The following is a 22,239-nucleotide window of genomic DNA, read 5'->3' as shown; positions in this document are numbered from 1 at the left end:
TTTTTATTGGTTTTTTTCTTTCCTGATGATTTCTGTGCGTTTTCCAGTGGTGCCCGGGTTGCTCTGTGCTTGTGTGCATCCTCCCATTACGTCTTGTTGCTCCTTTGCAGTGCACCAAGCTTGGCTCCCACCTGAACACCTTGCTGGATCATTACCAGCAGTTCCAGGAGGTGGTGGAGTCTCTCAGGACGTGGCTGCAGGAGAGCGAAGCTGCCGTTGGAAAACTGCTCTCGGAGACAGTTTCTTCAGATCCGGCTGTTCTGCAAAAACAGCTCACCAGCGCTAAGGTACGGGGTCCTCGGGTGAGCTCCCGGAGGAGGGCTGGAGCCTGGCTGGGAAGTCAGCAGCAAGGAAGAGACTCGATCTGTTTGCCTTTTTTTGCTGGTTGAGTGCAAAGATGTACGTGCAGGCTCCGGAGGTGCCGGTGCTGCGGATCAGGTGGAGCCAGACCCTTCTGAGACATGCTCAGAGCACGGACCAGGGGCTGCAGTCGCAGGCTGCCACAGGGGACGTCCCAGAGGGACATGGGGGGACATTCCTCCCCCGTGAGGGTGGCTGGGCACTGGGACAACTCAGACCCTCTGAGCCAGGAAGGAAGGTCCAACCTACGTTATTATTATTAATAATTTTGTGATTTAAATGAACGGGATCCCTCAGCAGGGTTTAAGTGGAGCACTGAGCTCCCCGCAGCTGCAGGTCTCTTGTGTGTGACCCACTGGTGACTTTTCCCTGTCTCGTGTCAAAGCAGCAGCTGCAGGGAGACCTCGCTGAGCATCAAGTACCGGTGGAGAAGCTCCAGAAAGCAGCTCGGTCCCTGCTGGAGATACAAGGCGAGCCGGCCCCGGACCACGGGTACATTCAGGAAACAACAGGTACAGAGCAAAGCAGCCACCTGCATTAGCAGGGAAGGTTGGGGAGAGTGTGAAAACCAACCAGGGAGGGGGAAAAGAAGAAATCTCCCACTTTTGGGGCAAGGTGGGGCAAAGGCACACAGCAACGTATCTTCAGGGCTTGTGTTTGCACGTGGGGACGGCTGAGATCCAGGCTGGCCGTTGGCGTTGGGTCCCCTGTCTGGCCGCTGAGTTTGGGGATGGGGATTCGTTGTCAGTGAGAGTTTGGTAGGAGCCAAAGGTGATATTTGCTGCTCTCTGAGCACCAGAGCTTCTCTCTTTGCTACTTACTCTCCTTTGCGCTGAACTCTCCAGATGCCATCGTAAGCCGCTTCCAGAGCCTCTCCCAGCAGATGGCCGAGCGCTCGGACCTGCTGCAGAAATCCATCGCCCAGTCCCAGAGCGTCCAGGAGAGCCTGGAGAGCCTCCTCCAGTCAGTGGCTGAGATCGAGAAGAACCTGGAGGGAGAGCAGCCAGCCGTGCTCTCCTCTGCCTCCATCCAGGACTCGCTTGCCATGAGCACGGTAAGGCTTGTCCCTGAGCTCGCCCACCTCAAACACGCCTGTCTGCAGGGCCTGAACTGTGCAGGCAGTTGCTGGGGGTTAGCTGCAGTATTCTGAAAGCACAAAAAAAACCCTAAAAAGGGACATGAGCAGAACCTTCACTTAAGTTCCTTAAGCCAAGGCACAAAGCTGTTGAAAGTCTTTCTTCTGCTGACAAGCAGGGCTTAGATATCAGGCACCGGGAAAAGGCAGAGCAGGTTGGGAGATCTGAAAGGAAAGGAGAACCAGGATAGAAAACTATTCTTGCCCGACTATTCTTTCCCAAGGGCGACGCAGCCGCTTATGCCAGTTCAGTTTTGCTCAAGAGCCTTCCTAAAATGGCATCCCTTTCTGTGTGTGCTTACCACAGAAGCTGAAGCAGGACATCGCCAGGCAGAAGAGCTGCCTGGAAGCCACCCGCGAGATGGTGACGCGGTTCATGGAGGCAGCAGACAGCCCCACGGCCTCTGCCCTGCAGGGCAAGCTGGCAGAGGTGACGGAGCATTTCGGCAGGCTGTGCCAGCAGCAGCGGGAGAGGGAGGACCTGCTGAAGGGCCTGCTTCCGAAGGTCGAGCAGTATGAGCGGCTCTCGGAGAAGTTGCAGCAGTTCACGGAGAGCAGAGCGCGGATGTTGGCATCCGGGAACCAGCCGGACCGGGACATCGCTCACTTCTCCCAGCACATCCAGGTGAGATGCAGGAAGAGAAGACTCCACCTGCCTTGGGTTCCTACAGCAAGGCCATTTTGCAGTGATTTCTTCCTGGACAAACAGCCCCTGCTTCACTCCCAGGCTGGCAGGATCTGCAGGACCTGTGCTGGCTCTTTGCCTGGGGAAGGGAGCGCGACTGGAGTGGCTGAGGCTGTTTCCAGCAGTGAGAGAGGGGAATGGCATTTCCCTGGAGCCAGGCTGGTTTTCAGAAGGGATCTCTAGCCAGGCTCTTAGGGGCCAATCCAAATATAGCAAGGTTTTACCAATGAAAGACTCCACGAGATTAATACAGCAAAACGCCCGAGTGTTGGCAGTAAGCACAGTGCAGGATGTGACAGAGCCCTCGGAGGTGCTGTGGGTCCTGGTCATGGCTGCATGGGATTTCTCTCCCTGGCTTCCTATGAGTGCTCTGCTATGTGGGGTGGTTTGACCACAGCCTCAGAAATGCTCGAAGTTGGTGTAAAACCTGACACTTGAGCTGTGGGGGGTTGATTTGGCTTGGTTTAGGGCCCCCCATCCCGTTCACCACGTGGCTTTACGCCAGCACCGGGGAAGGTGGGACTTTTTGCTGAGCCAGAGGAGCTGGTGGGACTGAGCCATGCCCACCTGTTTGGTGCTGGTGCAATTCATGGCGCTGCCCACAGAGGGTCTCCAGCTCGCCAGGGTGTGGGGCTGTCCGGTCCATCCCCTCTGCCCACGTCTGCTGGCAGGGGCACGGTCAGCATCACCTTTTGCTCTTGGCAGGAACTGAATTCGGAGATGAGGCAGCACCAGGAGGACCTGGCTGTCCTGGAGCAGCTGGCTGCGGAGCTGGGCTCCTGTGGCTTCGCCCCCGGTACCTACCAGCAGCAGGAGAAGCTGCAGAGCCTGAAGAAAGACTTCTTGCAGCTGCAGAAAGTGGCAAAAGAGAGGTGAGTCCCAGGGAGCTGGCCAGTTTCTGGGGAGGTGAGTTTGGGAGTGGCTTCGTGGTCAGAGCAAGAACCTGTGGAGATCTCCTTTCCGTGGGGGGGCACGAGAGAACTCTTCCTGCCTCCCTCCTCCCACACCAGGAGATGTAAGGCAGCTCGCTCCAGCTGACGCTTTAAAAAAAGCCTCGGCTGGGGGCGTTGTGAAAAATTCCTGGTGCTGCAGAAGCTGGTGTTTGTGCGTTTCCCGGCGTGTGGGCTGCCACAGCTCTATCCCAGAGCATCTTGATGGAGGGGAGCGGGATGCTGGCGGGGGATCGTGAGCCAGCCCGAGGCGTGATCTCCGGGAGGTGACAGAGCAGAGCAGGCTGTCCCCAGAGTCCCCGAAAGTGGGGGTGAAGGAGAGCTTTAGCAGCAGCTTGAGCAGGATTGGAGGGACAGCTTGCCTGTGTCCCCAGGGGGTCACACCTCCCAGGCTGTATCTCTACCCTCCCTGGTGAATACAGGGAAGGTGATGGGGAAAAGCACATGAATCTCATAATAATCCCCAGAAATTCAGCACCGCACAGAGAACTGCCTCTGGCCAGCCCTGTGCAGGCTGCTCGCAGCTGCGGTTGGCGAGGGTGAGCCGGAGGGGCCCGTGGCTCCCCTCCGGGGGCTGCCTTGTTCCTCGGGGACGGGCTGAATAGATGAGAGCTGTGGCCGGGGAGGAGGGGTGGCAGAGCCTGGCCTCCCCGGGGCTGCAGCTGCCTGGAGCGAGAGGCCATGAATGAGCCCTGTCTTCCTGAAATCTTCACTCCCCCAGGACAAAGAGTGCGGCGCAGAGCCGGCGCAGGTTGGCAGTGGTGATTCCCACGGTGGTGCCGGAGCAGCCCCGAAAGTGCCACCGGTCGCGGCTTGGGGGGCCAGCAGCAGCGGAGGGCAGGCTGCGGCATGTGCCCCGCTTTGGCTGGCACTGCGTGCGCAGTTCCTAAGCAACATCTAATAATAATAATAAAAAGAAGGGCTCCTAGAGACACAACTGTGCTACATTCAAGTGGGGGTAATTGCAAGGCAAAACACGAGCTCTGACTCTCTGAAACCCTTTCACTCTCAGAGAAAAGGATGCGTCGTCCTGCCAGGAGCAACTGGACGAATTTCGGAAACTGGTTGGGGCTGTGAGGAAGTGGCTGAAGGAGAGCGAAGGCAAAATGCCGCCCGCCGAGACCTCCCTGGGCACCCAGGAGCTGCAAAAGCGCAGGCAGCAGATCCAGGTGGGCAGCAGGAGGCGGAACCAGATTGGGAAATTTGGCAGCGGGTGTGAAAACACCGGAACGTGGAATAAATCCCAGGAAGCAGAGCCCTGGGAGGTGTTTTACAGCCTCAGGAATCCTGGGCTCCCCTGTACTCGCTGCTGTTCTGTAACCCCTGCTGTGTTTGCACCCAGTGGTCCCTGGCTTGCACAGAAAGGAGCAGTGTGAAGGTCCTCCAGGGCACTGCTTAGTTTCCCTTCCCTCCCCCTGCTGCTCAGAGCGGGGATTTGGGAGTGGGAGACCCGAGCACACTCATTTTCACTGAGTGTTTCCCCTTGCTAGACATGGATGATGGCCTCCCGTCATCCAAGCCCCCGCTCCTCTCCAACAGTGATGCTTTAAATCAGGATATGCCAAGGGTTTGACTCAGAGGCAGAGCAGCGTCTGCTGAGTCACCCACGGCCCTCGCACCCACGGCACGCCGCTGGGCTCCGGCATGCCACGGGGCTCCACCGAAAGCTGCGGGGACTGGACTGGGTTGTGTCGAGAGGAGGAGGGAGGTCCCCAAAACAGTAGGAGGGAGAAGAAGGTTTCCTGTGACAGACCCGCTAGTTAGGGAAGAGCTTTTCACTCTTTGATTCCCCTCGACAAAAATAAGCGTAGAGACACCCACTTCCCTGGTGCAGTCTCCTTGCCACGTGCTGGTGTGACCTTTGCCAGTTCCCTGGGCGCCGCGTCCCGGTGCCACCAAGTCACCGCAGAGGTGACGGGCGGGGAAGGAGGGCTGCAGCGGGGCAAGCACAGCCTCCGATCCCGGCCTTTGCTTTTGACCAGGATCTCCTGGAGGAGTGGGAGGGGAAGGGGGCCCAGGTGGAGGAGATCAGCCGCAGAGGGACCCTCCTGGAGAACCTGATCGTCGAGATTACAGCCCCCGACACCCCATCCAAGGCAGGTGAGTCGCAGCCCGGCTCTCCTGGGGATGCCTCCTTCCTCAGAGCTCTGTTTGCTCTCGTTGCATCTTCTCTCAGCCTGCCTCAAGCAAAAAATGGGGTTATTTCCCCTTTTTAACAAACATCAGAGGGCCTGTGGTGGTCCAAGTATCATGGGGCTCAGCCCTGTGGTCGAATTGCTGCCTCTTCTTCTGCTAATGCGTCAGCCGAGCGCTCGGAGCCCACCAGCTTGGCTTGATTTGCTGTAGCGTAACGAGCACTGAAATACCCCGCGTTTGCGGTGAGCCCAGCGTGGGGACACGTACCGCTGCTCGGATGGAGCACGGGAGCCTCAGGCTGCCGCAGCACGGGGGTCCGGGCTCTCGGCCCCCTAGGGAGCTTGTGGAGGCGGCTCCTGCTTTCTCCTGGTGATGTGCTTCAGCTTCCTGGGGACTGGAGTGTTTTAATCAAACTCTGGTATTAGGTTTCATATCTGGATGAAATTTAAGACTGCAATATTCAGATGTGATTTACTAGACTCCTTCTTGGCTTCAAGTCTGTGAAGCAATGAGATTATGTCTGGTTCGTTTGGAAGCCGACTAAAAGATGTCTTCCAGCTCATGAGAACAAGTCTCTGGACTCTCATCGTTGATGGGCATTTATGGGAGTTCACAGCCTAGAGATGTTTGTTAGGGTTAACTTGATGAGCAGTTCAGTGGGAAACCTCCAAGAGAAGTGGGGAGAGGCTTTTGTGGGTGACCCACACAGTCACCCACGTGGGGTGACTGAACCTGCAGCCCCTTACATCCATGAAAAGTTTCAAAATGAGTCATTAGAGCAATTTACCCGATAATTCTGATGAACCCCTCTTTGGTTGTGAATGTAGCTGCGATACCTGGTGTCCAGGGAGGGGACACTGACGCATCCTCCGTGGAGCCCCTTGGCAAAGAGAGTGTGTCTGTGCACCAAGGCAGGTCTAAATAGCTTCATCCCATAAGAAAAGGAGAATATGGGGGAATTTATATCTTCAGGAAGGCATTCAGAAGTCTCACTTGATATTGTAATTCACAAAGTCATGCTCAGGGTAGCAGCTTTGCAGGAGTGGAGAGGTGGCCAGTGGCCCCCAGTGTTATGGTCCACACAGGTGCCACGTCCACCTTGGGTGATGCTGGGAGAGGTGCCCAGCCCCAGACGGCTTCAGCCCTTCTGCTTCTGGTCCAGCGAGGCAGGAGCAGCTCCAGGAAAGCGAGGAGCACGGGTGTGTCGGGAGGAGGAAAGACAAACGGGCTCCAGATCAGACCAGTGCCGACCGCTCGGCACCGAGCCGATGGGTTCCCCAGCGCCAGGCGGGTGGGCCCACGGGGACGCCGCGTTTGTGCTTGGTGGCCAGTGTGGTCCGTGTTGTGGAGGGCTGTTCGTCGCTTGCTGTCTGCATTCCTAATGCGTCTGTCTTGTCCCTCTGTCTGTCTCCGTCCCCTCTGCTCAGGTGCTGCGCTGCCCGCTCCGGGAGGGTCGGTAGGCAGCGTGAACGGATACCACACGTGCAAAGGTGAGCTCGCTGTCCCCGCTGTGCCGGCACGCGCGTGCCGAGGCCGCCTCGCCGCCTCTCTGTCCGTTTTTGTCTGTGCATTTCCATCCGTGAGAATATAAACCACAATGTGACACCGTCAGCATCCCGGCACAAGTGAAATGAGCCTCTAAATAGGCTTGTGAATCCTCGGCCGTGCTGTACAGTAGCTGGAGCCACGGGACGGGCAGGTGGTGGTGGAGGATGTAGGTCAGGCTGAAGGACGGAGAGGGGCAGCTTTGGGGAATGACAACACCCTGACACCCCATCAGGTGGTGTTAAAAGCTGATAAATGGGGGATCGTTTTAAGGCCTGCAATTAAATTTATTCGTTCCAAGGGATTATAATCCATCCAACCCTTCAGTTTGAAGAGCAATTTTAATTATTGCCTGTTATCTGCTCTTAGTTCACTGGTTCAATGAGGTATTAGGTGCATAAAAATGGCTTTCTATTTTGGTGTCAAATTATTTAACGCTATTAGCAGTGACATTGCGGAAGGGGGCTCAGCTTGCATCAGTCTCACAAATGCAAAGGCATTTGCTTTGTTTGCAAACTGTCAACATGTGTATGTGGTGCGACTGGAAAGGCCCCTCTGGCGTGAAAGGTGAGGGTAATCTGACATTGCTCTGCAGACAGACGGACGGCGGCGTGGCCTTTTGCTTCTCCTGCTTGGCCAGCTGTGGCTGCCCAGGGCTAGATTAGTACCTGATAGTCCAGGTCAAGATGGGCAATGCAGGCAGCGGTCCTCATCTCAGGCTGCTTTTTGGAAACAGATCTGACCGAGATCCAGTGCGATGTGTCGGACGTGACCCAGCAGTACCAGGGCCTTGGCGCGGCGCTGCGGGAACGCCAGCAGCAGCTCTCGGCCATGCTGGAGAAGATGCAAGAAGCGCAGGAGGAGGCAAGCTCGATGCTGAAGTGGCTGGAGTCGAAGGAGCGAACGCTGTTGGAGCTGGATGCCTCCTCCTCGCCCACCAAGACGGAGACGATGAGAGCCCAGGCTGAGCACAACAAGGTAACTTCTCTTCCAGAGGGAAAAACGGGGATCTGAGCACCCCCTCCCAAAGGATCCCGGAGGTGTGCTTCACTGCAGCAGGGCTGGAAGAATTAGCAATGAGGATCCACCCTGGTGTAAAGAAGGGGTTTCCCCAGAAGGGATGAGAGGCGGGTCTGTGGAGCTGGAGCCCCCGCACTGTGCTCGACCCGCTTTGCTTTTAGACCCGTTGCTTTCAGGCATTTGGCTCAGGGGAAGGGAGCGTGTCTGTTGCCCTTGTTGCTGGGCCACTCCAGCTTCTCCTGGAAAGCAATTCCCAGCCTTTCCCTGCTCTTGGAGCCAAGATAGCTCACGATATTGCTAATAAAATGAAGCGATTTCATTAAGGAACAAAGGACAGAAATTGTCCAGCTCCAGCTTGTAGCTGCTGCTTCGTTCCTACTTGGTGATTTCATTCTTTTACCCTCTATCTGAAGAAGTTCAAACGATTATTTTCCAGGCATTTCTGGCTGAATTGGAACAGAATTCTGGGAGGATCCAGAAGGTAAAGGAAGCGCTTTCTGGCTTGCTGGAGAAATATCCAGATTCTCCAGAAGCAGCAAACTGGAAGAAGATGCAGGAGGACCTGAGTAAGTGCCTGAAGCGCTTAATGAGGCGTCTGTCTTGGAACACCACGTTAGAAGTGGTTCGGGGTTGCAGGGCGATTCCAAAGTCACAGCAGAGCAGAGTCACTTCTAATTAAAATTCAGTAAATAGCAAACTTATCTCTAAGCTGTCTGGTGTACAAGGTGTTCCTGAGATGAGCACTGTCCTTTTTAATGAAATCTCTGTGATGGATGTATATTTTAGAGACTTGCCTCCTTAAATTACTTCTTTTTTTTTAAAAAAAAAAAAAAAGGCAATAGCAACATGGGTTGATTATTTTGATTAAAAGCTTCACTGCTTGATATAAAATTCTAGTCATTAGTAAGGCTATCCTAGGTAATTAAATGTTGACTAAACAAGACTGTGTATTTAAAAAGAAGCCCAGAGATTCTCTTCTTTGAAATAGCAGGAACACGTTCACGGAGTTCTCCGTCCAGGAGATCTGAATGTGCTGTGTGAGGACTGATACACATGAGAGTATCCTCATTTATCGAGCCAGGGATGTGAGATGGCTCACCCAAGGTCAGACCAGCTCGTGGCAGTAGTGACTAGAGTGCAGAAATCCTGCTTGCAAGGTTTTTTTCTATGAGCTTCAAGACCACGTAGCCATTAGAAATGGGTAATGGCTTATTAGATGGAGAGTGAATAGAGCCACGCTAGTTTTACTGAAAAGCTGAGGAGGCTTCCCGTTGGGGAAGCCATGGGGAGGGTAAAACTTCTCGATGGAGGGGTGGGCTGGCTGGGAACGCGACCACCGCCAACGCAGCTGTATTTTCAGATTGCAGGTGGGAAAGAGCCAGCCAGGCGACGGCTGAGCGGCAGCAGAAGCTGGAGGAGTCGGCGAACCAGCTGGCCAGCTTCCAGGCTGCCGAAGGCCAGCTGCGCCCCTGGCTCATGGAGAAGGAGCTGATGATGAGCGTGCTGGGACCCCTCTCCATCGACCCGAACATGCTGAACGCACAGAAGCAGCAGGTCCAGGTGAGCTGGGAGCTGCGTATGCATTCCCCGGTGGGTTCAGGACAAGGAGGAAGGGTGTCTCATCCAGTACGTGAGGTGGAAAATTGCAGTCCGAGTTACTTGTCTTGCAAGTGTTCTGCTGTGCCGCGAGTGTTGGGAGACCTCATGGCTCGTCTCCCAAGTGCTCCAAATCCTGCTGAGCGCAAACTACTGTGAATAACTTGAAATGGGTGCAGCGCTCGAGCTCCCTTCCCTGCACTGGACTGACTCATCAGTGAATCACTTGGCCCCTCTTGGAGAGTGAAATTGCTTTAAACAAGACCTGTGCTGACGCTCTGCAGGACTTGCTAATGCTGCCCCTCTGCCTGGCAGCCTGCCCTTTCTGTGCCTCCTGCTTCCAAATCCTAACATGTCTGTAACGGGCCACATCATAAAATAAAATGCCCCAGTTAGCATAATTAGATTTCCTTCTCATCTAACTGGTTTATGTTACATTACACAGCAGTCGGACAAATAACAGAGAGAGCAAAGGACTGGAGTCGCAGCCCCCTCCCAGCTTTTTAAGTTGCAAGGTCACAGTAAATCGTGGTCTTCCCAGCCCAATTGCCGTCCCACCCCAGGGCTTGTTCCTACCGATTCCGTGGGCTGGATGAAGCCCCTGGAGGTCTGGTTTGTTTTGACTGTGTGTACTCGGAGCTGTCAGTTTTATGCAAACATTTTTACCTTATTTCTGTTCCAGTTTATGCTGAAGGAATTTGAAGCTCGCAGACAACAGCATGAGCAGCTCAACCAAGCAGCTCAGAGCATCTTGACTGGCCCTGGAGATGTTTCTCCATCCACTAACCAAGTGCGGGAAGAGCTCCAAGGGGTTAATCAGAAATGGTCCGAGCTAACAGAACGCCTCAACTCCCGCTCCAGCCAAATTGACCAAGCCATAGTGAAGAGCACCCAGTACCAGGAGCTCCTCCAGGGCCTCTCCGAGAAGGTGAAGGCAGTTGGACAGCGCCTGAGCAGCCAGTCTGCCGTCAGCACGCAGCCCGATGCCGTGAAACAGCAGCTGGAGGAAACCAGTGAGATCCGCTCGGATCTGGAGCAGCTGGAAGAGGAGATCGCAGAGGCTCAGACCCTCTGTGATGACCTCTCTGTCCTCATTGGAGAGCAGTATCTCAAAGATGAGTTAAGGAAACGTCTGGAGACGGTGGCGCTTCCTCTCAAAGGGCTGGAAGACCTGGCAGGTGAGACAGCATGGAGAGGTTGCTTAGGAGATGCTGGGATATTGAACTCCACCCCTGCTTTTGGCCACAGGGCTCTCCCATCACTGGGTTTCTAGGATTAGTAGGGGAAGTACCATTTTATCATTTTTTAGGCTGCTTCGTGGGTGTTTTGTTGTGTGACTAAGCACAGGAGAGTTCACACTTCAGGCATACCTGAGCTTGGAGGACGAGCGGAGATGTGTAGTCCCACTGATGTGGCTCGGCGGTGCGCTGTGTGCTGTGCTTGGGGAAAAAAAAATGGTCCCTAAATTCAGAATGGGGCATGGAGAAGATCCAGTGGCCATGGAGAAGATCCAGTGGCCACCTTCTGATCTTGGGATGCCTCTTCTGGTTTCTAAGAGGTCGCGTTTAGAGACTAGTCAGGAGAACTGAGACTACTGCGTTACCATTGCCTTTACTACTTAAGAAATTCACGAATCAGTGAGCAAAAAGGCTAGTGATGCAATGGAAAGCTCCTTCCTGTTAATCAAAACACAGTTGGTGCATCTGAGATGATTTTAAATAATTGCACTTTGCTTATTTGATTTCAGCTTAATCGTCGCGTTGTAATCTTATTTCCATTTCAGCCGACCGGATGAACCGACTGCAGACTGCGCTTGCAAGTTCCCAGCAGTTCCAGCATATGTTTGATGAACTCAGGACCTGGCTAGATGACAAACTGTGCCAGCAAGCTCAGAGCCAACCTATTTCTGCTAAACTGGAGAGGCTACAGAGCCAAATTCAGGAGCAAGAAGAGTTCCAGAAGAGCCTCAACCAACACAGTGGCTCCTATGAGATGATTGTAGCCGAGGGAGAATCTTTGCTGCTTTCTGTCCAGCCTGGGGAGGAGAAGACCACTCTGCAAAACCAGTTGGTCAGCCTCAAAACACACTGGGAAGAGCTCAGCAAGCAGGCTGCTGATAGACATGCTAAGCTCAAGGACTGCTTGCAGAAAGCTCAGAAGTACCAACGGCACACGGAGGACCTCCTCCCTTGGGTGGAGGACTGCAAGGCAAAGATGTCGGAGCTGGAGGTAACTCTGGATCCGGTGCAGCTGGAGGCGACTCTTCTGAGATCAAAGGCTATGCTGAGTGACGTGGAGAAGCGTCGCTCCTTGCTGGAGATGCTGAACAGCGCTGCCGACATCCTGATTGACGCTTCTCAAGCTGATGAGGATGACATTCGGGATGAAAAGGCTGGGATCAACCAGAGGATGGATGCCATCACAGAAGAGCTGCAAGCCAAGACGGGCTCCATAGAAGAAATGTCACAGAGGCTGAAGGAGTTTCAAGAGAGCTTCAAGAACATTGAGAAGAAGCTGGAAGGGGCGAATCATCAGCTGGAGATCTATGATGCGCTAGGGCCGCAAGCCTGCAGCAACAAGAATTTGGAGAAGCTCAGGGCACAGCAGGAGGTGCTGCAGGCCCTGGAGCCACAAGTGGATTATCTGAAAAACTTCACTCAAGGTCTAGTAGAAGATGCCCCAGATGGGTCTGACTGTTCCCAGCTCTTAAGCCAAGCCGAGCTGGCTCAGCAGGACTTCAAAGCTGTGAAGCAGAAAGTAAATGACTGCTGCACGCTCATGGAAAACAAGCTTGAAGGGATCGGCCAATTCAATAATCGGGTGAGGGAGATGTTCTCTCAACTGGCAGATCTCGATGATGAGTTAGACAGCATGGGCCCCATCGGGAGAGACTCTGACAGCCTTCAGTCCCAAGCAGAGGACGTTCGCACATTCCTGGGCAAACTCCACAGGTTGAAGTCTGACATCGAAGCTTCTGAAAGTGAATGTAAGAAGATGCTGGAGGATGAAGGGAGCCCCGATTTATTAGCACTGAAACGTGAATTGGAGACGCTGAATAAACAGTGCAGCAAACTGACCGAGAGAGGCAGGAACCGTCAGGAACAGGTAGAAACGACACTGTCTCGTGTCGAGGACTTTTACAGCAGGCTGAAGGAGCTGACCCACATGACAACTGCAGCGGAGGAGAACGAGGCGTTGCAGTGGGTGGTGGGAACAGAGGTGGAAACCATCAACCAGCAGTTGGCAGACTTCAAGGTAAGACTTCATGCTATCACGTTTCTTAAGCGGTGTTTGGTGTTTGAAGGTCTGTTTAGCGTTGTGGTCTTTTGTGTAGGACCTCTAGTCTTCCAGCTGTCGCGGCTTCGTTGTTCGTTGCTATAATGCCAGCATTTTTGGTATGTTAAAATATCCTTGCTCTGGAGAATAGGAGATCAACTGCTGGACTTGATAGTCTGCGGTGAAAAGGTGCGGGAAGATTTTGTGATTGGGAGGAAAAAAATCTTTTCCCTGTTCTCCTTGTGATGTATAATGTTGGCGTGCCAGTAGCTGGTGGGCTTGTGGAGGTGGTTGGCATTTGGGTTTTGGGGGAGGGATGGATGTTTTTGAGTCAGTCTGAAGTGTAGGTTGGCTTCATCTGAGAGTCTAGTCCAGATCAGATCATCCTGTAGGTGTTTCTACCTGGTCTATACCTGCTTGTTGTTCGCTTCATCTGGCACATGTATATGTCAGTTTTTGGGGTCCCTGGGTACAAATAAAGCCACAGATAAACTGTGGGATGAGGGTCGCACACAGGGAATAAAAGCAAGGCGAAGTTTTGCTGTGGGCTGCTCGTATTTCCAGCAAAGAGCTGCTAGAGACCATCAAGGCTTATGTGAAATGCTGAGAGAGGGAAGAGCTGGATGTGTTTGATATCTTTTTATACGGTATTGTGGTGTCGGGTCATGCTGTTACACGACGTTAATTATATTAATACTGCTTAGAAATTCTCTTGCTGTGAAACTTCTATTACTGATGTGCTCGGTAGCTGATGATTGGGCTGATTTACATCTGGCTGCTCGTTTCCTGGTGTTAATGGGGGCTGGGAGGGGGAGGCATTTTTACGGCCATTTACTTTCCATCTCATGGCTAATTGATCCCGTTCCACCACTTAATAGCTCTGTGAAACCTTCACCAGGACAAGGTATTCCTGTTTCGGGGATTGCCTCTCTGAAAAAAAAAAGAGCTTGGAAGTGTTACTTACGGGGCAAACTCAAACTCATCTGATCATGCTGCTGTTAACCCTTGCGTTGTGTAACATTTTGCGTTGAGCTTGCATTGATGGGAAGGATTTAACTTCATCATTAAACGCCACACAGTTGCTTGGAACAAATATATCCAAAAAGGACTTCCTAGTCCTTGAAACCAGTGAAACTTTCCTGCAGAGCAAGGGATTATTCCCGGCAGAGCAGTTCTTATTAGAAACAATGACGAAACCCAGCGTTGGTGCAGATTGCTTGGTCGGCCGGGCTGGCGAGCGGGGCTGGCAGGCACGGCTTAACCCACTGAGCACTTGCACACGGTGTATATCTCGGTGACCTTGAGGATGACCCTTTAAGACAACAGTGTCCTGGGCTGCACGAGCCAAAGGTGCTTTGGGGAGTGACGTGTCCTTACCACAGGAGTCATTTGTTGGCCATCAAGGCCTGCACGGTGTAGTTGGGGTCTTTGTGGAAAAAATGGAAGTTGCAGCAGTGATGGTAGGGTTTTGCTGTGTAATGGCTGAGAATAAAATGGGGGAGAAGGAAGAAGGGCGGATGGAGCAATCGCGGTTACGCAGCAGCATTCCTCCCATGCACGGTTCATCCAGAGAGCAAGCATTTTTGCACGAATTGTAAATGTTGCAAAGCAGATCTTTGCAAAGCCTCATTTTACAGTTCTCTCCAAGGGGAAATGTAATCCCAGATACTGATCTGCACGTGGAAGGGCATTGCAGTGTACAGGCAGGGACCGTCTGTACTCCAGACGTGCAGGAGGGAGAGCGGTGAAGAAGTCTGGCTTGGGCTCTGGGGAAGCGGGGAGCACGGGGGGCTTTTTTTGGTTGCACCGGGCTTTTATTTCTCTGCGCCTAAGACAATATCACAACCGTCTCCCTTCTTGGGCTGCAAACAAGATGCGTGCACGGTGTGTCTGCGGGGACCAGAGGCAGCTCCCCAGCCGGGCAGTGCTCCCCGGCGCAGTGTGGGGACGATGCAGCTGGGCATGGGGAGGAGGAGGTGGGGGGCTGAGGCTCTCCAGGAGCGGTCGCAGTCCGTCTGTCCAGAAGGCTCAAATGCGGGCAGATATTATGTCTTAAGGCATTAATTTTAATGAACATCTGCGTAAATGAGATGCAAATTAGGTGTGGCCCCAGGGCTCCAGGCACGTTGCCAATGCAGCCCTGACAAAGGTGGGCACTTCTGGACTCATTGTGTCCAGATTTTAATAAAGAAGATATATCGAAGGCTCTGACGGACGCCGTGAACAGATGACTTTCAAAGCAAGTTATACTTGAAGCTTCCCATATATTTTTCTCTTCCTGCCTGCAAACACCCCTCAAACTTGTCCCAAATGGCCACAACCTACAAGAAACCCTAAACTTTTGGAGAACTGCCACCCGTGCATTTCCTCTCCCCCCGCCCCCCCAGTCCCTCTCCCAGGTCACAGGGGGACTAATCCTGGCTATGGGAGGGATGAGCCCTCTCCCTCAGTAAGTGCTGCTCCTGGCCGGGTTTCTCGGAGGCGGGAGGCTGGGAAGCAGCTGTTGGATCTTGCTCGGGAGGAAGCTTTGTTTGCAGGAGGTGTTTCGGTTCAGCAAGCGGGTGCAATGGTGGGGATGGCTACACCGGCGGGCTGAGCCCACGCCAGCTCCTGTGGCCGTCGGAAGCCAGGACAGAGACGTAGGGTGGACCTGGCCTTCAGCGGGTGGGGGAAAACTAGGTAGGGACTGGCTCGGAGCACCATGTTGTTAGAGGACTGTAAGAAACCCATCTGGGAGAGACTTTAAGGGGGTCATCTAGTCTATCCCCTAGCGTTATGGTGAGATCAAGTGCAGCTGAAAGGCATTTCTGTGGTTTGGAGTCTGTGCTTATATGGACATCCTGATGGATCGCTTCAGATGCAGCTATGCTACAGAAGAAATAACATGTTTTTAGCTTATGTTAAGCTGTCAGAGCAAAGGGACCTCATCTTTAATTCCTGATCTTCAGCATGAGTTTAACCCAAGCGACTGTCTTTCCATTGCTGTCTCTCTGAGGAGCCCCTTTTTTCTATAAAAGGGTACTAAAAGTTGGAAGAGTCTTTCGGCGCCGTGTCTCCGTGAGCATCACATGGCTGAGTCAGGCTCTTCACCGCGAAGGACAAGCCACAGCCACCAGCGAGAGCTCCTCGGAGGAGCTTTCAGGCCAGGGCATTTCTTCCCCCTCCGCTCTCGCTGCTGTCAGCTCAGGTTTCTCAAAGCTTACGCTAATATTAAATTTTAATGACTGGAATCAAATGAGCAACAGTTGAAACGTTACTAAACATAACAGCTATGTTGATTCAGTTTAGCAATCAGCAGAATTCCTCGGGGAAGCGATTCCCCAGGTACGGATGAGAGATGAAGGGTCACGCGAAGGTGTTAGGGGTTTTCTCCATCATGGGCTCCCCAGCATCAGCACCCCCTGAGCTCGACGATCCCAAGTTACAGCCCTTCCTTCCAAAGATTGGGAAACTAGCGCTGTGCTTCAGATAAAGCTTGTGCCATTCAGTGCAAGGGGCTGATCTGCCTTTACACACCCAAGAAGCAGAGGTGAGGTTTGCTCCTTCGGAGCGGTGGTGCCAAGAAGCCCCAGGCATGGGCTCGTCCTGTCTGGCCGAAGAGCATCCGTCAGCCAGGGCGGCGGAGAGCGGATGGAATCAAATTCTTTGGTGTTTTTTGCGAAGGCATCTGTGCTGGGGTAACTTGGCCTCCTGGTTTTGTTTACTTTATCTTTTATACGGTGGATTTTGAACTTGGTTTTCAAAGCCTGGCTGGTACTTAATGTTGGCATTTCTGAGCTGGACCCTCTTTGAGTCACCGTGTTGTTTTTGGACAAACTCTGACGTTGCCACATTTCACCTACAAAGCAGAGTGTAATGCTCAACCCGGGGTCAAAGGCACCAGCGGAGGTTTTAGGCTTGCCGCAAGGTAAATCGATGCTCAGGAGTGGAAGGATGTCACTGCTTCCCCAGTCATATCATGCCAGAGTTGTTTGGGTTTGCTAGGGACACTTTCCTCCCTGTGACGAAGATGAGGGCAGGAACGGGGCAGCCTGCCTTCCTTCTGAGTTGTGCTCAATGGCCAGAAGGGATTTCTGCGAGAATCTAGAGAACTTGACCCAAAATGAAACCCAAGAAAAAGCGTCGAACTTGACATAACCAAACAGTCACTGTCACGTGCAAATCGGTGCCGATGCAGCTGGCTGAAGGGGAAAACACGTGGTGACGCCTCCGCGAGCGGCTGGACCTCCATCGACTGCCGGCCCCCTCCTGATGCCGCGCCGCGGCCCCCACCGCAGCTGCGCTTCGCCCCACGTCTGCTGGCGGCGCTGGGGCACGGCAGAGGAATGCCGGCGAGCCGGGACCTGCCGCAGCTGGCACCCGCCGTGCCGCTTATCCAGGATCTCGCCTCCGAGTATTAATTAAACCCCACCCTTACCCCAGCTGGAGAGAAGGGGGGGAGCAGGAGGGGGTCTGCTGTGGGGGGCAAGGGCCCCCAGCATCTGACTCTCGTGGGTGACGGCGTTGGCAGGGCACGTCGTGCGGAGCAGAGGGAAGAGATGGGATTTTGGGCTGCTGCTTCTCCTCCTGCCGTGGATTTTTGGGGGGGGTTATTTGAAACCGGAGTTGCTCAATGCAGTGAACTTGGGCACAGCTTCACGCCAATAAAGGTTTTATGCTGGACGATGGAGAGGGGGAGGGAGAATCCCTAGACAGCGATAACTGAAGCCGCGCTGCTGTTATATTTTAGAGCAGGTCAGGTCGTCTGGGGCCTGCGGAGCCCTTGTGCCTCCAGCACCCTCTTTGTCTGCTTAAATAAAAAAAAAATCAGGGAAGAAATCCCAGGAGGGCTGATGCAGTGAGTGAGTAAAGCCCTAAACAGCATTACTCATCTTCCCATTCAGCTGCCGCTCGCTCTAACCCTGCTCCGGGTCCTCCTCGCTTCACCCTAAGTAAAAGCAGCAATTAGCTGGCGCTCGGTGCGAGCCCGCACGTGCTCCCGCGCTCTCCCTGCCGCTGCCCCCCTTCGCGGCGGGAGGACGGCGGCTTTCCGCGGCGCTCTATTTATGACTCTTAGTTCCCCCAACCTTTCAGACGAGGAGCTGACTCAACGGCGCTATCAGAAATGCCGCTGTTGCTAATATCTGCCTCGTGCCCGGTGTCCCTGGGTTTCTCCCAGGTGCCGCTGCCGGAGGCTGCTGCTTTTCGGGGGGGGCGGGGGGGCTGCCGGTGGCACGTGGCCTTCAGGGTACAAAGGAGCCTACGGGCATCGCAATCCCCACATGAGCTCTTGGCGTTGCTCGGGGCACTGGTGACCAGGGCAGACACGGGACGGGGGCTTGTCTGCTCGGCGCCGTGCGGTGTTTCACGGTGGTTTATTTTGCAGGAGGACTGAAATGGGTGGTTTCTTCCCAGAAGTTTATCCCATTCACGTTTGCCGAGTGTGCGCCGGGGCGAGCGCGGTCCCTGATTACACAAGTGGCGTGTTGTGATATTCCTTTGTAAGATGAGCGTGTGATGATCTTTAAGGGTCTTTTCCAACATAAACAAATCTGTGATTCTACAATTCTATCTCCGGGACCGGCAGCTCTGCTCCTGCTGCTGCAGAGCTGCTCTCGAGGATGGGCAGAGGAAAACCTGCATCCCATCTGGGGATCGCGAGGCTGAACCAGAGAGTAGGAATGAATCCGTGTGCGAGGTATTTACTCCAAAGCACTTACACTCAAAGCCTTAATTTCTCGAGACGGCACATTAGCCGCTGCTAGCAGGCACGCGGGCTCGCAGGCAGTGCCTGAGCACCCGGCCCGCGCCTCCCGGGAGGCGTTTTGGGTAACTCCGCACCCGATCATATAGCCAAAGACCCCACAGCTGGGGGTGCATTGCCGGTGGGGGCTTCAGGGGTGGGTGGGAGAAGGGAGGTGGGTTTCTGGGATGGGATGGGACAGGGAGGGGACACTGCCACTTGCTGTGCCCCCGCCTGGCCGAGGGTATTTTTAACCCTTCTGTGCCCCCGGAGGAATGCGTGCGGCTCCCGACAGTCGTCCAGTTGGGAGCAGCTGGGTGGGACTGGGCTTGGAGCAGGGACAGGCTGCACGACGGTGTCTTCTCGTTGAACGCTTTCCAGACCTACTTAAAGTATCTCTGGCTAGTATTTTGAGCATCAGCAACACACGCAAAAATGCCTCCTCTCTGACAGCTGTTAAGCTGCCTTAAAGGCACCATCTCCCCTCGTTGGAGAAGAGGATGATAAATGGGGGGTGATAAGCATGGGCTGCGCCGGGTGACGGGGCTGTCGCTGACCTTGGCTGGGGCTGCAAAGCCTTGACGGTGTTCGGTGCACTTCTAACCTGATAATCTGGGGGTGTTGCAAATAAACACGTTTGCACAAGAGGCACTTGAGCGCAAGTGGCCCCTGCAGCCTCCTCGTTCCTTGGAAATAAATTTTATTGCAAATAAGGGAAGAGCAAAGGAGTCCCCAGAGCTCGGCCTCGCCCACCATGTGGGTGGGTTTTGACCTTGACTTGTCAGCGGGCAGGCAGAGCGGCACAGGCACCTTCCTGATCCAGAGCATGCTGAGAGCAAGAGCAAATTAAGCTGGGAGCTGCTGAGACCGACCAAATCATAGCCAGGCTTTTTTATTTTTTCTTTTCTTGACCGTAAAACACTTAGGCTGTGATCAGTCTCTTTCAGGAGCCAGCTTAGGTCATTGCTCCAAAGCCACCCACTTGGAGATGCTTTGGTGACACTGCCAGGTCTCAGCTGAGGGAGATGGCCGTAGGAATGTCCTCTCGCAGGAGCGCTTGTTAGCTGGTGGTGGTGACACTTCGCAGCGTTTCCAGGAGATACTAAAAATACCAGCTTTGCACAAGACCGGGAGAGCTGAGGATCCGAGGGAGGAGGAGATGGGAACCTTTAGTCTGCAAGGGCTGAGCAGGGGAGGGAGAGGAGCCCGATCCTGGCGGGATGCAGCCATGGAGGGGGGATCCGTGGGGAAGCACGTGGTGGAGTGAACATAGGACTTTCCCATCACCTACAGCATCCAAGCGAGTCTCTGCCAGGGAAGGGAGTGATCTGTGGCCTCTGGGTCTGGAGCACGCAGGGGCTTCTCTGGGGAGGGGCTCAGGCTTGGATTAGTCACCACAGTGTTTCAAGAACAATTGCCAATTCTTCTGCCGAAGGAGTGGTTTAAAATGTCTCCCATCCAGAGGATTCTCTGGATTCTCTGCACTTACCTCACTGCCTAAAGAGCCTCCAGAGCAGTTGATTAATCACCCCATCCCTTGGCTCTCCCTGCTCTCCCCAATTACTCTGACACCAGGTGAGGATCAGCTTCTGCAGCTTTCCATTTCCCCAGGGTGGGCAGCGGGGTGGCAGCACCCTGCCCATGGGTGCTGGGTCACTGGCAGCATGAAGCCAGAGAGCCCGGCGTGCTTCATCCACCCTCACGCAGCACCAGAGCAAAGCCTGGCAGCTGCAGAGGGGAATTTGCAGGAAAACTGGGCAGCCAAGGACAAAAATGGGCATTTCAGCAGATTGCACCTCCCGTGCCCAGCCAAGCCCTCAGCCGCAGGGACCCACCGCCCTGGCACGTGGCTCTACCCTTCATTCGCAGTCCCAGCCCGGGTTACTCCCGGGCTATTTCGGGGTGCTCTGTGTACACAGGCAGGGCTCCGGGGGAGCCCTGGGCTCCACAGCGATCAGTCGCTGAATGCCACGGTGTGGGGCTGTGCCTGAGCACTGCTGCAACACGTGGGCTCCAGGCTTCATTCAGGAGAATTATTTATATCAACATCTATATTAGCTGCCTTGCAAGGAAAGTGCTGTGATGCAGCTCCTGCACCCTTGGAAAAATAAAGTAAATTTTAAAATGCAGTGCTCACCGCATCAGTACATCCAAACTGCAGAATGTTTCTCTGGGAGTTTGGTTTTTCAACCTCTTTCTAAAACTTTTCCCGTGGAGGTGCAGACCCCCATGGAGCCAACCCAGGCTTCCTCCCCCAGCCTTGCGGAGGAGAGTCCCAAATTAACGGGCTACAGGTTGCAAATTGCTGCTTGAAAGGTGCATCACGAACAGCCGTAGCCTTTGAAGAGAGGGGGATTGCGTGGTGGCAGAGGACCTGACATGAAATCGGTTTGAAGTCAGCTGTAAGCCAAGGGGATAAGGGAGCACCCAGCCTCGCACGGTGGGATGGGATTAGCCCGGGTGGAACAGGCTGGGAGCCCAGGGCTTGCCCACGCGGTGCCGAAATGGCAATCGCAAAGATTTGGCAAAAGGAGCGAGTTTAGGAGAGCAACGGCACTGAAAAGGAGATAAAGAAATCCCTCAGACCTTCTGACAAATGCAGTAACGGCTTTAAAAAACATGAATCCTCCAGTAAAAATCCCAGCAAAACCTAAAAAGCCGTTTCTAAGACAGATTTTAGGTGTGCATGATTTGGCTTTGTGCTTTTATCATGGTGTCTGGGGGAGGCTGAAACCTACCCCCGGTCCCTCTGTCGAGCTGGAGGCTCTCAGGGTTTATCCCCTCTGCCTTGCTTGGACGTGGGGCCGTGTCCCAACCCAGCGGTCCCTCCTGCCACCACCAGCTTGGTGACCCTCACAGAGCCAGACATGGGGGACACGGTGACCCACACGGAGTCGGATGTGGGGGACACAGTCAGCAAAACCTGGAGGGACAGAGCTCATGGTGCAAAGGCGGGATCTCCTGCCCTCAGCCAGGCTGGGCGAGTGGGTGCTGCACTGTCCCAGGCAGGCGGGCACGAAGGTGAGATGAAGGGAGCTTTGAGGATGAGAAAGGCTCTTGGTTGTACCTTGGGCTCATTAGCATTGTGTCCATCAGAGATCTTGAGCTGTCTTTGGGCTCTCTTGCTCGTCACATAACACAGGTCCCTTATTTCCAGTTGCTGAGATGCATTAAAAGAAAGCTAAAAATATATTGGTTTCCAAATACTGCTTTCCCATGTAAACAGTGGTGGCAGCGGCGGGCAGGATGTAATGCAGTCGTAAACAGGGTGACATCACCCTGTGACGGGGAAGGCACGCGTCCCCGCGCGCCGGGGCCGGTGGCCATATGAGGAAGGCTTGAAACCTATGGGCCCGGGAGACGAATGGGGATGCTCCTACTTGGAAGAAGCCTGGGAAAACGTCTGGGTGGGTTTTAGCTGAGGGTCTGTATCTGCAGGACGTGGCTGTTGGGTGGCCTGGGGTGGCTCTGGGGCACGAGCGGGTCTGGGCTGCGTGATGGTAGAGCTGTTTGGTGCTCTCCCCAGTACAGGCCGGCTGCCGGAGCACGGGCATCCCAGCGCCCAAGTGCATCATCCGTAGCTGTGAACCCCACCTTCGGTTTGGCCAACCCGTGCTGGTAGCAGGGTGGGCGGGAGGAGGTTTGGTGACTGGCAAACACCAGATGAGGGGCCCTGGTGGTCCCTTCTGCCCACCGCCGCCGCACCGCAGGTCTGGCATGCTGCGGAGCGAGCAGACGCGCTCTCCCAAGCTTGGGGCTGCGGCTCCGGAGGTCTATCAGCCCATTATTTCAGTCCCAGCACTTGCTGCTGGCA

General features: G+C 54.3%; 1 protein-coding gene across 24 annotated transcripts in view; it reads left to right on the top strand.

The window, feature by feature from the left end:
* Positions 1–22,239, top strand: part of MACF1 (microtubule actin crosslinking factor 1) — a 141,671-nt gene that overhangs the window by 75,187 nt on the left and 44,245 nt on the right. For 15 of the 24 annotated variants that reach the window (XM_075115149.1, XM_075115151.1, XM_075115148.1 and 12 more), the window contains 13 exons: positions 111–287; positions 746–872; positions 1,206–1,414; positions 1,803–2,120; positions 2,886–3,052; positions 4,143–4,299; positions 5,113–5,230; positions 6,694–6,756; positions 7,548–7,789; positions 8,268–8,397; positions 9,192–9,391; positions 10,110–10,605; positions 11,211–12,682. In XM_075115149.1, coding sequence (XP_074971250.1) covers positions 111–287; positions 746–872; positions 1,206–1,414; positions 1,803–2,120; positions 2,886–3,052; positions 4,143–4,299; positions 5,113–5,230; positions 6,694–6,756; positions 7,548–7,789; positions 8,268–8,397; positions 9,192–9,391; positions 10,110–10,605; positions 11,211–12,682 — 3,876 coding nt within the window. The remainder of the gene's footprint in view (positions 1–110; positions 288–745; positions 873–1,205; positions 1,415–1,802; positions 2,121–2,885; positions 3,053–4,142; positions 4,300–5,112; positions 5,231–6,693; positions 6,757–7,547; positions 7,790–8,267; positions 8,398–9,191; positions 9,392–10,109; positions 10,606–11,210; positions 12,683–22,239) is intronic. The other 9 variants (XM_075115159.1, XM_075115140.1, XM_075115153.1 and 6 more) reach the window with 3 other exon arrangements.

This window comes from Phalacrocorax aristotelis, chromosome 20 (genome assembly GCF_949628215.1).
Source record: "Phalacrocorax aristotelis chromosome 20, bGulAri2.1, whole genome shotgun sequence".
Classification (NCBI taxonomy): Eukaryota; Metazoa; Chordata; class Aves; order Suliformes; family Phalacrocoracidae; genus Phalacrocorax; species Phalacrocorax aristotelis.
The sequence above is the reverse complement of the archived record's forward strand: the minus strand, read 5'-3'. Positions and strand labels throughout refer to the sequence as shown.